This window comes from Choristoneura fumiferana, chromosome 9, assembly GCF_025370935.1.
Source record: "Choristoneura fumiferana chromosome 9, NRCan_CFum_1, whole genome shotgun sequence".
Lineage (NCBI taxonomy): Eukaryota > Metazoa > Arthropoda > Insecta > Lepidoptera > Tortricidae > Choristoneura > Choristoneura fumiferana.
Window position 1 is genome coordinate 12,427,124 of NC_133480.1, and position 13,613 is coordinate 12,440,736.

A 13,613-nucleotide genomic window follows, 5' to 3' on the forward strand; every position below is an offset into this window, starting at 1 on the left:
ATCGCAATATTCTTTACACGTAGGTAGTCTTAATTTTGAGGGTTGAAGTACCCACTGAAGTTTTAAAAAGGAAATGTTTTACCTCATACTAATACCATAAATATACGAATAAGTAATAGTTGTTTGACTCATACAGCGTTACAGCTGGCGTAGAAATCACGGAACTACGTAAATCTGATTAATATTATTAATACGGAGAATTGTGAATTAACCCACATGATACAAGCTTGGATTATGCGGTCAATCTGTAATGAGACGCATTACTCAGTAACCTCAAGATGTTTATAAGCCATTCCTCTTGTTCCTATGTACCTATACGCTAGTATTTCAACTTGTTTTAAATTTGCTATCTAAATACGAGAATATAATGTTTTACAATAAGCAGAGATAAATCTAGGAAAAGAACATGCGAACTTGTTAATACTAAATTTTATTCGGAATTTTAAGTAAGAAAATAAGGAATAAACAACGTTTGTTGTTTAAAACCGTGTACAATTTTGTTAACATTTATGCATCGAGGTTTGCCTATTTCGGACGAACGATTGATTACTTATATATTCTTTTAATTATTCTTTTCAAAATAATTTTAATACGTTTTAAGAGCATCCTGGAGTACCTTATCTTTGATAGCATTTTGATCATTCGCTAGATACATATCATATATGCCTTTATTTTAAGCTATACCTACACATTATTATTTTATTAGTAATACGAAATACTAATATCCAATATTTTTATCGTAGAAAGATTTTTATCGTTAAAATGTTTAATGTATTGACGTTATATTTTTAAAAATTCTCTTTAGGTAATTTTCTTTCCAATAAATTTATTTCGTCTAGCACATATAAGTATAAGCTATTTTGTAGAAAAAATACTGTGTAATATTTTCATGCTTTCTGTCATATTTATTTAGGATGCAAGGTCCAACTTCTGATACAACTTTAATACATTTGAGGTCGGGACATTTGCCCGAAGTCTCATAAAATATTTAAAGAAATATAGATGGATTACGTTTCTCTTTGAATTCAGTTACTTTGCGAGATAAACTAAAATCCATTCGATTTGCCATGAATTCGTTAAGTGTATGGAAAAGTGTTTAAGCGGAATGAGAATAAATATAAAAATAAGCTATGTTTGGAGTACCTAAAGCCCTAAAAAATATCGTATTGAGTTGGATAAATTTATGAAAAGCTTTTTAAATTGTACCTACGGTTGTAAGTTTTTTAAAGTAAGAGAAACATACATACAAAATAAAGGCTCTAACAAATTGGTCAATACAGTTCTGATATGAATAATAATTATTTCAGTCAGATTTCAGAATTACCAATCTGTGCGGTAGGTACTGAATTGAAAAAAACCGTCCGCTGCCGTATCCGGGACCCAATATAGTCGAATGGCATACTGATATCTGTTACCATCATTACTTTATCAGATAAGATAAGTATTTATGAAAACTCTCGTGTTGTAGCACTCAACGATATTTAGTTGCATATACCATGACGACGTTTCCTATTGAATTGATAACCATTCTTATTCTCAAAACCGATTAAAATTCCAGCCATACCTGAAATCCCTCGGCCTCTGATAGAAGGAAGTAGAAGCAGCCGAACCAGTGCGCCAAGATCAGCAGGATATGGATGAGATTGATGACACGCCAGAAGTTGGGGTACACCGTCCTTGACTCCACTATGTAGTAACAGCTCACAGCTCTGTACACCTGGTAGGAGGACGTTACAGATGGGTTAGGTAGGTACTCAAATGGTTTTCACGCATGGCGCCCGGAAATGAACAATCGCAAACCGTGAATGTTGAGCCACTCGTCATTATTCATAACTTAGCCGAGTTATACATACTTGTACTATTGCTCACCTTGTAATATTTTTTTTGTGTATCTGTTTTCTGTATCGCTTACTATGTCTGGTGTACAATAAAGAGTCTTTGTATTGTATTTGTATTGTAATAAATATTATCATTAGTAAACTAGAATAGCACTACACGGCCAAATTACGAATATGGAAGTGGGGCAACAATCCCAGTTCGCTACTGTGGGGTCGGAATGAAGCGTCAAAATTTAGGTAAACATAAATATTTTTAAAATCACATTTACACGTTCACAGACAAAATACCACTTTTAATAATTCGTGATACAGTGCAGAAATTTTCCATAAGTAACATACAAAGTGCCATTTAGAGAGCGGATTTGAAGTAGCGAATACAAGTTTAGTATGGATAAGACTAGTACAAGTAATAAATAAATATAATACGCAGGTAATAAATAAATTTTGCAGCAGCAGGTAATAAAGCAATTTGTGCAAGGTCCGCCTGGATTGCTACCACCATCTTGCTCACTAATCCTGCCGTGAAGCAGCAGCGCTTGCACTGTTGTGTTTCGGCGTGGAGAGTAAGACAGCCAGTGAAATTACTGGCACTTTAGGCGTCTAGGTTGGCAACGCATCTGCAATTCCCCTGGTGATGCAGGTGTCTATGGGCGGTGGTGACCTCTTACCATCAGGAGACCCACTTGTTCGTTGCCATCCAGTCGAATAAGAAAATTGATAAATAATTATTATGTTTAAGCTGTATAAAACTCCTTTAATTAGAATAAAATATTTTTCTTTACATTATACTTTGTTGCAAGAATAACATTTATTGAATTTAATTATATATAAGATTGCATTGACTTGATTGATTTTTTCGTGACATTTACTTTCTTATTTTTTTAATTTCTTTTTGTTATGCTACGCTACTTTGTCACGAATAAATGATTTCTATTCTATTCTATTAATTGCGGTAAGTAAGTAATAAGGTAAAACCAATAAAAAACATGATATGTAACCAATCGCACTAGTCATATCCATATTAAACTTGTAATCGTTACTTCAAATCCGCTCTCTATGGCGTCTGGGAATGGATTGTCGTATTATTTCGTTTTGAAAGTAAATGTTGCGGCAGTAACGACCATAGACGAAGACTGATATTTAAACAGTTCAGTCGCAGACGCAGTGTCACAATACGAGGTATTTTTTGTGTGTGCGACGAAGACAACTTGTGTACAAGTGCAGGAGTGTTTGCTGTGGCACTAGCAGCTTTGTGTCTCAGTCAAGCGGCACAGAATCACAGGCTTCCTACAAATGCTATGAAAAACAACCGGCAGTGGTTACATTTCCACTTTTGGTGTAACTCAAACCACCGTCTACAGTCGTAGTGACATCACGAAGGTTATGAATAATGTCTCTCGACGAACGTCCGTGAACGCGTTAATAAAATGATACATCGAGATAATTTTAAAAGAAAGTTACGGTTGTTAACTACGAATAATAATTTCTTATTCGTTCGTAGAATATTAAACAGAATATTATTATTACAGAGCATTATTCGTAGGTTATTAAACAGTTTATAAAAAAAAAACTACTCTAGTAGCTATTCCAATCAACTTCTACCTTCCTTTTTCAAATTGGCTTTTAATGAATATTTTTAAAACTTACTGGGTTTTATTATATTATGCTGTGTTTGAAAAGATCTAAAGAGAAGTTTAATTATTCATAGTATTTTTACTTTTAGCCCTTTAAGCTTTCATAACTCTTTGCGAGAGTTGAGAAGAATAAAGAATAGGAAATAATACTTCTTAACTGTTTACAGCATCATTTATTCAGTTGTTTCAAACGCGCATAAGTATACAATGAATAACTTAAAACAAATTGAACTCTAAAAAAGTCGAACCTCTATTACCTCGGCTGATAATTTGTTATTCTATCACCAATCACGCGAATCTAAATTCAAATTTGAGAACGCTTATTCGCCCGCCTGTTATTGAGTATAGACTTAACAATAGCGAGACAGTGCAATTTCGCGAACGGGTCCGATTTATTCCCAGCCATTATGGCGATTCACGAGGCTTCCCCCATTCTAAATCCCTGCTTATGGGTCACATTTGTGAAATCTCAGTAAGAAATTGGATCTGTGTTTAATTAAAATCTGCATTAATGAAATTTTCTTTCCTCGGGATTGGCAATTTCTTTATTCAACTTAGCTTTCGTTTCAACTTGTTTACGAAAATAAATATCGAAGTAAAACCATCTTCGCGTACCTAAGCTAGATACTACTTGTAGAAGTAGATAAAAACTTATCTGGGCTCTATTAATAACTATTTATACCGTCTTACAGTGATGTTATACGTTTTTTCTTTAACCTTTTAACCGCCACGGCCGGCCGCAGCTGACAAAAAAAAACTGAAAATCGTTCCATAATGCGCCACGAAATGCCGACATGGCCACTATGGCACTTTTTTCAGCTGACGTGTTTTACCGACCGTGGCGGTCAAAGGGTTAAACAATATTATAGCAATGCTAGAATAATTCTCAGTCTTACCTTAAAAAATCTAGGAAAGCGAATGATAGGGTTGACACCAATTTTGAGTTGCAGTAAGTCTAAGGGTGTCAGGGACACGATGTCAAGAAGAAACGGGCGCGATGCCAAATAATGCTTCGCTAATTTCCTCGAGTCGTATACCTAGAACACAATAGGAAACATAAGAACGAAAATTAAAACAGCAAGCAGAAAATCAATAAACTTTTATTGATCTAAATGTTGTTTAAGTATCGTAAACTTATTGTAAGTTATTTGATTTGAAGTTGCATTTTTGCTTGATTAATAATCAAAGCATTTTTGTTCCTTTAAAAGGATAAAGAATTTTGGCAAGAAAAATTGATATCTATCATCTACTAAAATACATATTTAATGAAGAAAGGTAGAATTATTTCTAATACAGGACAGTCAACGAGTTCATGCCGATTGAAACATAGTCTAAGGAAAATAGTTTTTTCTACTGAAGTAGTCGTTGGAATAACATATAAGTTGCTATTCTATTCGAAAAGTGAACCGTACTCAGTGTATTTCTTAGGAAACGTATCGACGACCGACCGTTACGTATCGACGATCGAAAGTTACGTATTCGACGATCGAACGCTCGATTTACGTCGTCGAATAGTAAACGACTGTTTTGTGAAAACGCTACACTAGAGGCACAGTTAAGTAATTTTACGGACGAATGTCGTTTCCACAAAACTTGATAGCATTTAAAGCTTTAAAGCTATCCCATTTATTAGAAAGGGTCAATAAAATTCTATGAAGCAATTCTCATGACAAATTAATGTTTTGTTTTTCTGTGTAAAACAATATATTTTTAACCCCCGACGCAAAAAGAGGGTTGTTATAAGTTTGACCGCTATGTCTGTCTATGTTTCTGTCTGTAGCTCTTAAACGGGTGGACCAATTTGAATGCGGTTTTTATATTTGAAATCAGGGTTGCTAGCAATGGTTCTTAGACATGTTTCATCAAAGTAGGTTCAGCCATTTTTGAGATATTAAACTTTGAAGTGACAAAGTCGGGAGTTTTCCAACTTTTTGTTGGTTAGGTTATTTATAAGCCAGCTAGTAGCTTTAAAAGTACTTACTATTATTTAAAAAAAAAAGGAAACAAGTTAAATAAAATGAGCAAGCCTTTGAACCGTAACCATTATAATGTGCAATAATTATCATACGAGTATTTATCATAGCTAATTGATCTACAAACGGCGGTTAATACAAATGATTATTTTGGGCACTGGCTGGCTTTTAAAATAACTTTAATACAAATGATTATTTGGGGCACTATCTGGCTTTTAAAATAACTTTCGACCGTAACGGTCGCCTTATTTAATTAATCCTTTTAATAGACGGATTGTTCATTCAAATATAACCGCGGTGTCTCCACAAGATAAAATGGTTGGAATACTTTACAAAGTTCGTTGCGGAAACCTAGGCCCTCAGGTAAATGTCCTGGAGAAGTTTATGTTTAGTATTGGGCATCCGCAGACTGAAGAAAATGATTAATAACTGTGTCCTGCAGTCTGATGTTACAAATTTAAATAAGTAGGTAGACCAGATTGCTGCGCGCAGGACGAAGCCAGTGTAAAGCAGAGTTTAGACTTGCAATAAAAATCGTGCAAGTTGCATTATAATTGCGGCGCTCGATTGACCACTACAAACTCGTTGGCTTTACGACCTCGCAATGTAATGCAACTTGTACGATTTTTCTTGCAAGTCTAAACTCGGCTTAATAAGTCCTCAAGCTCTGTTTAGACTTGCAAGAAAAATGGTGCAAGTTGTATTACATTGCGAGGTCGTAATGAGGACGAGTTTAAAGTGATCAATCAAGCGCGCAATGTACCTAATACTACTTGAGCGATTTTTCTTGCAAGTTTAAACTGACACACTTGGAATCACAATCGTTTCCACCACTTCTCTCTGTCGCACGTCATAAGGCGAGGTTAGAAAGAGATGGTAAATATGATCGGGAACGTCAGCGCGTTAGAAAAATATTGCCTAAGGTCTAATCTTAGATTTAGGTTATACCATAAGTCCCTGTTCGAGGTACCCCGTCCTGAGTTGCACGACGAGGTCGAGGGCGAAAACTGCGTCGCTGATGCCATCACAAGCCAGCCAGAAATAGTGGAACATTATCTGTGGAAAAACAATACAATATAATAAAAATATTCTTTATTGAGCACCAGTGGAATAAGTTTATATGAAAAGACACGATACAGATAAACAATATCTGGAATGATTGTCCTGCCGTAAAGGCCAGTATGCATGGGTTTGATTCCTTTGACTATTTCTTAAAGGAGAGATAAAAAGAAACTAAGTTCAAAAGATTTCTTAAAATTGCTTCAGTTATTTCATTACATATGAACAAACAAGTAAGCTAGATATCTATTATGATATAAAACCTAATAAATAATTTTTGTTATACACAAAATATACATAGATCAATTGATAGAACAAAAAATTAACCTAAACATAAAACTAAGACCTAAACTACTTACAACCTAAAAACCACCATTCCGCGTCGTACCGGCTCAAAGATAAGTAAGTTCACAGATAACTAAGATAACTAAGTTCATTGATATTTATTAGGCAAAGAGTTAAAAAAACTTTTTGTCTTTATTATTTTTAGCCTGTCTTTAAATTAAAGTCGGCAAAACTTCTGGTATTGCTAAGGTTTTTCCCGCGCTAATTGAAAATTAACTAAGTTAATTTTCAGTGTTTCTAGTCTATTGTCTGGATTTTTTCCCGAAACGAATCGCAAACGTCCATAATCCGAAGACATTAACATCTAAGGCGTAAAGTTAATGATTATATCATGGACAGGGATATTTGGAAATAATTCCGATCCGCATTGACGATCCCTTACTTCAAATAGCGAACCTATTGTGTTAAAAATAAAGCTGTGTTAAATAATTGTGATGGATAGATATCATTAATAAAATCTGTTTTAAAAAGATATATACCTCGTTGAGTTTCTTGCCGGATTCTTCTCAACTCAACAGAGGTTTTTTCCGAACCGGTGGTAGATTTTTTTGACATTCATATAAGTGCTTGGTATAGTATAGCTTCAATTGAATAAAGATATTTTGACTTTGACTTTAAATCACTTATAATCTATGTGTATAATGTATACCTGTGTTTTCCGTACTGCTTACTATGTTTTGGTGTGCAATAAAAAGAGTTATTGTATTGTATTATTTTCAAATGCTAGTACACTTAAACTATTTTGCTATAATGTTGGTCAAAAGATTGGTTTTCTTTTTCTTTCTCATTTGTTTGGATCTTGTATGCATGCATTTTCCCGAAGAAGCGTGCGAACATTATTAAACACATCAATTGTTTCCAAGTCAGTGGTGCCGACACCTTATTATAGATAGTTAAATGGAAAATTTAAATGTAAATTAGACGCAGTAGAAAACCTTTAAAAAGTTACAAAACTTAAAAATCTCTCTCTTATCTCTTAGATAAGTGTAAAATGAATGAAAGTTTATTAGTGTAAACTTAACAAAAGTTTTAGATTCTAAGAGACGAGCTTCTATTTTATCACCTAAACCCTGTGGATCAAAAACTTTAATTCCTCTACATAGGTACACCAGACTTGAAACAAAATGAAACCGTTGTTTGTCTCTTTCACTCTCTTTTCAATTTCACTGTCTGCTTTCGAGACAGTGATTTAGAATATCGAATAATGGACAGAAACTAGTTGAACTGTATTCAACTGCATTGATAGACGAATGTATTCAATCAGAGTTCAAAATACTATTGCCGTCCAAATTTCAAGTTTCTACCGATTCAATCAATACTGCTTTTGACAGACGGAGCAGATATTTATAAGTATAAATGAATTAATGAAAATAATTTATTTGACATATACAAAAACTGCAGTTTTTTTTCACAGAACCGTGCAAAACTGTTTTCACGGTTTGCCTGTAGCATGCAGTCTCTATATGAACATAAAATAATATAATATGTAATTAAAATTGCACAAATGTCTATATTGTTTCAATTACATAATATTGTGACACCACTGACAACAGCGACAATCACTGTTTTATGAAAGAATTACTAACAAATGTTTTTTAAAGAGCCATTTAAATGTATTGTTCAGTTTGTACAGCGGTGCAGCGGAGGCTTCGTAATTGGGCATCAAGGGTATCCTTTGAGTACAGGACCCCAAAAACGATATACCTACCTACCTTATACGTAGTTGAAGTGAAGAGAGTTGAAGTGAATGATTACACACACATCTACATGAAGAACTGATTGCATAAATGGATAATGAATGAGTAGGTATATCATATGTCAAAACTCCGCTGTCATTACATGTGTGCGTGACCTCAACTCTGGTGGCACTATTTAAGCCTACAGCAGCTGAAGGCATCAACAGGAAGATCACCTATTAAGTGTAAAGATTAAATTCGCTTTAACGAGCATGAGTAAGTTTAAATTGATCCACATTCAGAGCACTTCATATAATAATCATGACGCCATTGACGCTTTATTGTGCTCCTGGGTCCTCGGAAATTGTATGTTAATTAAGGGTTCGCATCAAGGTCAGAATCATTATGTTGGATTTAGAGATAAGGTAATCACTTGGTAATTAATATTTATCTAATGCCATGGGAAGTTTTCAAGCTTATTATTATGATTAAATTATAAATAACTAGGTACTATAGGGTTACCCGTAGGTATAGTCGCAGAATGTATAGTATTATGTTGAACATGTGATGAAATATTCGTTATTATTGTGTTACAGGCCAATGCCATCTAAGAAAATCAGATCTAACCAAGTTCAAAAAAAGAAGAAGGCTGTGGATTTCACTATTTCAATTTAAGGTCTTTGCAGGCAATAACATTGCAGGCAAATAAATAAAACTAGACAATTCTCAATAATATAATACAAAAAACAATGCATCCTACTAATATTATAAATGTGTAAGTTTGTGAAGATGTTTGGATGTTTGTTACTCAATCACGTCTAAACCGCTGAACCGATTTAGATGAAACTCGGTATACAGATAGCTTGAGTCCCCGGGAGGGATATAGGATAGTTTTTATACCGGAAAATTGCATAGCTCCCGCGGGATAGCGATAAACGAATACTTGGCGGACGGAGTCGCGGGCAACGGCTAGTGAGAAAATAAAAGGTAGTTACCTACATAGTATGTTAATGAACATTTATTAGCACTGTTGCTGTTTAATTTCCTCACACGCAAAATATGTATAACTTGTTCACGTTTTATGCATTTATTGTACAATCTCTTATATTTGTTAACATTTATAAAGTTACTGATTATATCATGGACAAGGATATTTGGAAATAATTCCGATACGCATTAGCGATCCCTCCAAATAGCGAACCTACTGTGTTAAAATAAAGTTGTGTTAAATACTTGTGATGTATATCATTTAATAATATTGTAAATCTGTTTAAAAAAATATACCTCGTTGAGTTTCTTGCCGAATTCTTCTCAACAGAGGTTTTTCCGAACCGTAGATTTTTTTTAACATTCAAGTGCTTGTTATAGCTTAAATTTAATAAAGATATTTTGACTTTGACTTTATTTCCTGAGGTCGTACTATCATTTTTAGCATTTTATGCATTAGTAATACAAACGCCCTTGTTGTTACCTAGACTTTTGATCTCACTAAATAATGCTAAACTATACAAAGAGTAGGTACATATAGATAGATACTAGAGAAACTCTGAGTTGCCTTCTAAAAGGCCAATAGAAACGGATGGGTGTTATCTGTTTGAAACTTTTGACCTTTGTCTGTCTGTTAATAGCATCATTATAACCCGTAAACTACCAAACTAGTAGTTTGATCGAATATTAAACACAAACATTTTGTTTGATTTCCACTTTTAGTGGTCGAAACTTGAAATTTGGTACGGATAATATATAATCTTGAAATGCAGTTGTAACTTATTTATGTAAATAATCAATATAAATAAAGTGGGTATATCTAATTTTCATTATACATATAAAATAAAATGTGGGTACTAATTGAATTTATTAAGAGTGGATATGACACAAAATTGTAAAAGATCATGTCGTTTGTCACACTGATTATTGGAGTATATAAGCATTATTTAATGCCATATCTGGAAATAGCACACATTTGTGATTACTATTTATTTCGTAACGCGGATATGGTATAAATTTAATGTAATTTACTTAGTAAAAAATAAGTATTTTGACACAACGATTCCCGTCTCGTTCGGGCAAAAGATTATTCATGATCTAAAATAGTTAACTTAACTTGAAATCCATTTTGGTAACAAATAGACATGGCACAAACGTATTCTCTCTTGACGATATGTAGTTTAGATAATAATGCATGTGTAGCCAAAAAAATACAGACAACAAAAAACTTTATGTTATTATTTTACAAACGCATTAGTTTTAAATATGCAAATCTCATGTCACACTATCATAAAGCCAGTTACACACAACCAACCTCAACAGTAATCTCACGGGTAGCCAAGCTGTCAGATCCTCCCCTTCTCACTTCTGATTGCCCCCGGCTCATTAGATTAGACAAATGGGGCTGAACATGGCGAATGCCTTTTGTTATTACACCCCGCTACTGTTAAGTTGTTTATCTGGGTCATACAAAGAATAGAAGTTTAACATTGTTTTATCGAAGAATTGGATTAATGTACGGCATTATACGTGGCAAATGCAAAACTGCGGAAGTAAAGAATCCCACTAAAATTATAAATGTGAAAGTTTGTAAGTCTGTTAATAATAATGTCTGTTAATATAAACAATAAACCAAAAATTGAACCGACTACAAAAAATCATGAAAATATTTTTCCACCAGTGAAGTCGGTGCCTCAGCACGAGCCAGCAGGAGTGGACCTATAAATAGTCGTCTACCTCACCTAAATACATACTATAACTATATATTGGACTTAAATCAATCCTGCTGGCTCGTGCTGAGGCACCGACTTCAGACTGGTAGAAAATTATTTTCATGGTTTTTTGTAGTCGGTTATATATAAAAAAAAATACGCTTTTTAATGTAAATAATCTAAGATACAATAGTTTAATGTCAACTGCTGGTCACCTTTTACAAAAGATTGTTTTTCCCGATGCAGAGACGTCCATTATTGAAGTCATGGTGCTTCACCACCCGTTCCATTTCACCATATGCATTACGACGAGCATAAATAACTTAGCAACTGTGTTAAAGTAATTGAAATTTAACCCGTGAAATACTAGTTACTTACTGAGTAGCTACTCGTAGTAACTCCGATGGTCAACTGTTGGTCTTCATCATCAGTTCAACTTCACCAAATGATGATTTTCAAAAGCAAATGCACGAGTTACTACTATATAATATATATCCAAATTACCATAGGTGTCCCTACAATAATTGAAGAGTTCCCTCGATTTCCTTAGGATCCAATCATCACATCCTGATTCGGTGCTTATGGGACCTAATTGAAGACGAACGAAAAAATTTTTTTTTCAAATCGGTTCACAAATGACGGAGTTCTGAGTTAACATAGGTACATAAACAATAATAATAATGATGATAAAAAAAATACAACCGAATAGATAACCTCCTCCTTTTTTTGAAGTCGGTTAAAAAGAGAAGGTAGCCCTCACGTCGTACGAGTATAAGGAAGTTAAGGAGGCAGCTTTGAGTAGAGAGAATTGGAGAGCTAGTCTTCGGCTACACCGATAAGAGTGTAACTTTTAAATAAGAAAGAAGAGAATGGTTTGTTTGTTTGTTACCTCATCATGATCTAAACAGCTGAACCGATTAAAATGAAATTCGGTATACAGATAGTTATAAGTCCCGGAAAAGGACATAGAATAGCTTTTATCCCGGAAAATTGCAGTTTCCGCGGGATAGCGATAAACGAATTCTACGCAGACAGAGTCGCGGGAAACAGGCCAGTGGAATAATATAATATATTTTATGAGCATGAGCTCAGGGCATGAGTGAAGAAGGTGCCTTATTTAATTCAGTTTTACTACTTATAAGTATATAAAGATTTGCGAAAGATTTGATTGTGCGAAATTACATTTGAAATTTAGGTACCACCAGCCGAGTACTGCCTTTTCGCAAAGTAACGTTTGGCAACCTGTTTCATTTCGCAACTTTTCATTTCGCAAACTCTAAAACTGTAAATATTTCAGGATTTATTTCAGGGCCATCGTGTAGAACCCTTTAGGTTAGGTCAGGTTAATTTTATAAAAATACTGAAATATTTACAGTTTCAGAAATATTAAACAGTTGGGAAATGAAACAGGTTGCCAAACGTTATTCGCCGAAACATTACTAAACCACCACCAGCTTTACGTAGAAGGAAAACATCGTGAGGAAACCTGCACAAATTGCAAAGCAATTTAATGATGTGTGTGAAGTTCTCAATCTGCACTGACACTCTGATTCTGAGAGAAGGCCTGTGCCCAGCACTGGGACGTAAATAGGCTGCGATGATGATGACAAAAATTTAGTTTCCCATATTTTTAAAGTTTACGTTAAGTACATAATTTTTCTGAACTTTCTACCTACGTATTATTGGATGACTGGCAAGCAATTAGATAGAATATTAGTTGTTTATTAGTATTGTCTCTAAGCAAAATTGTTCTCAAAAATAATAGGTACAAACCGTACAAATGTACGAACAAGCCGCACTGTTTCCTATATTAACAGGGTATCATCCCTAGAAGGAAGACACTTTAGTTTTAAAGTATCTACTCATTTACACAAACAATATCTACGAGTTTCATTCCCAGTTAAATCCCAAAACTATCGCTTCATTAAGCAATAAAACTTAATGTTGAGATTTACTGCAACAAAGTTCATTGTCTTTATACAAAAACTAATCCATTTCAATTCAAAGAACTTACCAACCTAATTTGATTGTGTTAGCCACGTTTTACTCAAACTCTTGCACACATAGTTTCCAAAACGACATTTACTGTCGCTAAGAAACATGATAACTTTACTTGTTTCGCTTTAGAGTTGAAAGTGGTCTAGCATTCGCTTTAGTAGGTACTGTTTTTAGAGCTGTGAAGACCTGTGTTCGGTCTGGGTGAGTCCCGTGGGTGTATTTAAGAACCTACTATCGTTTCGTATTTACTTAGCTCCGTCTTGGGAAATAATGAAAACGTAAGTCCACTGGGGCCTTCATTGCGTTCAAGTTTCTAAAGTAAGACGTGTTTATTTTAGATATCCAAAGTTATCTCTTTGAGCTTAGTTGATATCAAAAGTTTTTAAAACAA

General features: G+C 34.2%; 1 protein-coding gene across 11 annotated transcripts in view; it reads right to left on the minus strand.

The window, feature by feature from the left end:
• Positions 1-13,613, minus strand: part of Cngl (Cyclic nucleotide-gated ion channel-like) — a 489,773-nt gene that overhangs the window by 27,317 nt on the left and 448,843 nt on the right. For all 11 annotated transcript variants that reach the window (XM_074092452.1, XM_074092447.1, XM_074092444.1 and 8 more), the window contains 3 exons: positions 6,394-6,501; positions 4,369-4,509; positions 1,565-1,717 (listed from right to left, as the gene is read on the minus strand). In XM_074092452.1, the coding sequence (XP_073948553.1) occupies positions 1,565-1,717; positions 4,369-4,509; positions 6,394-6,501 (402 nt within the window). The remainder of the gene's footprint in view (positions 1-1,564; positions 1,718-4,368; positions 4,510-6,393; positions 6,502-13,613) is intronic.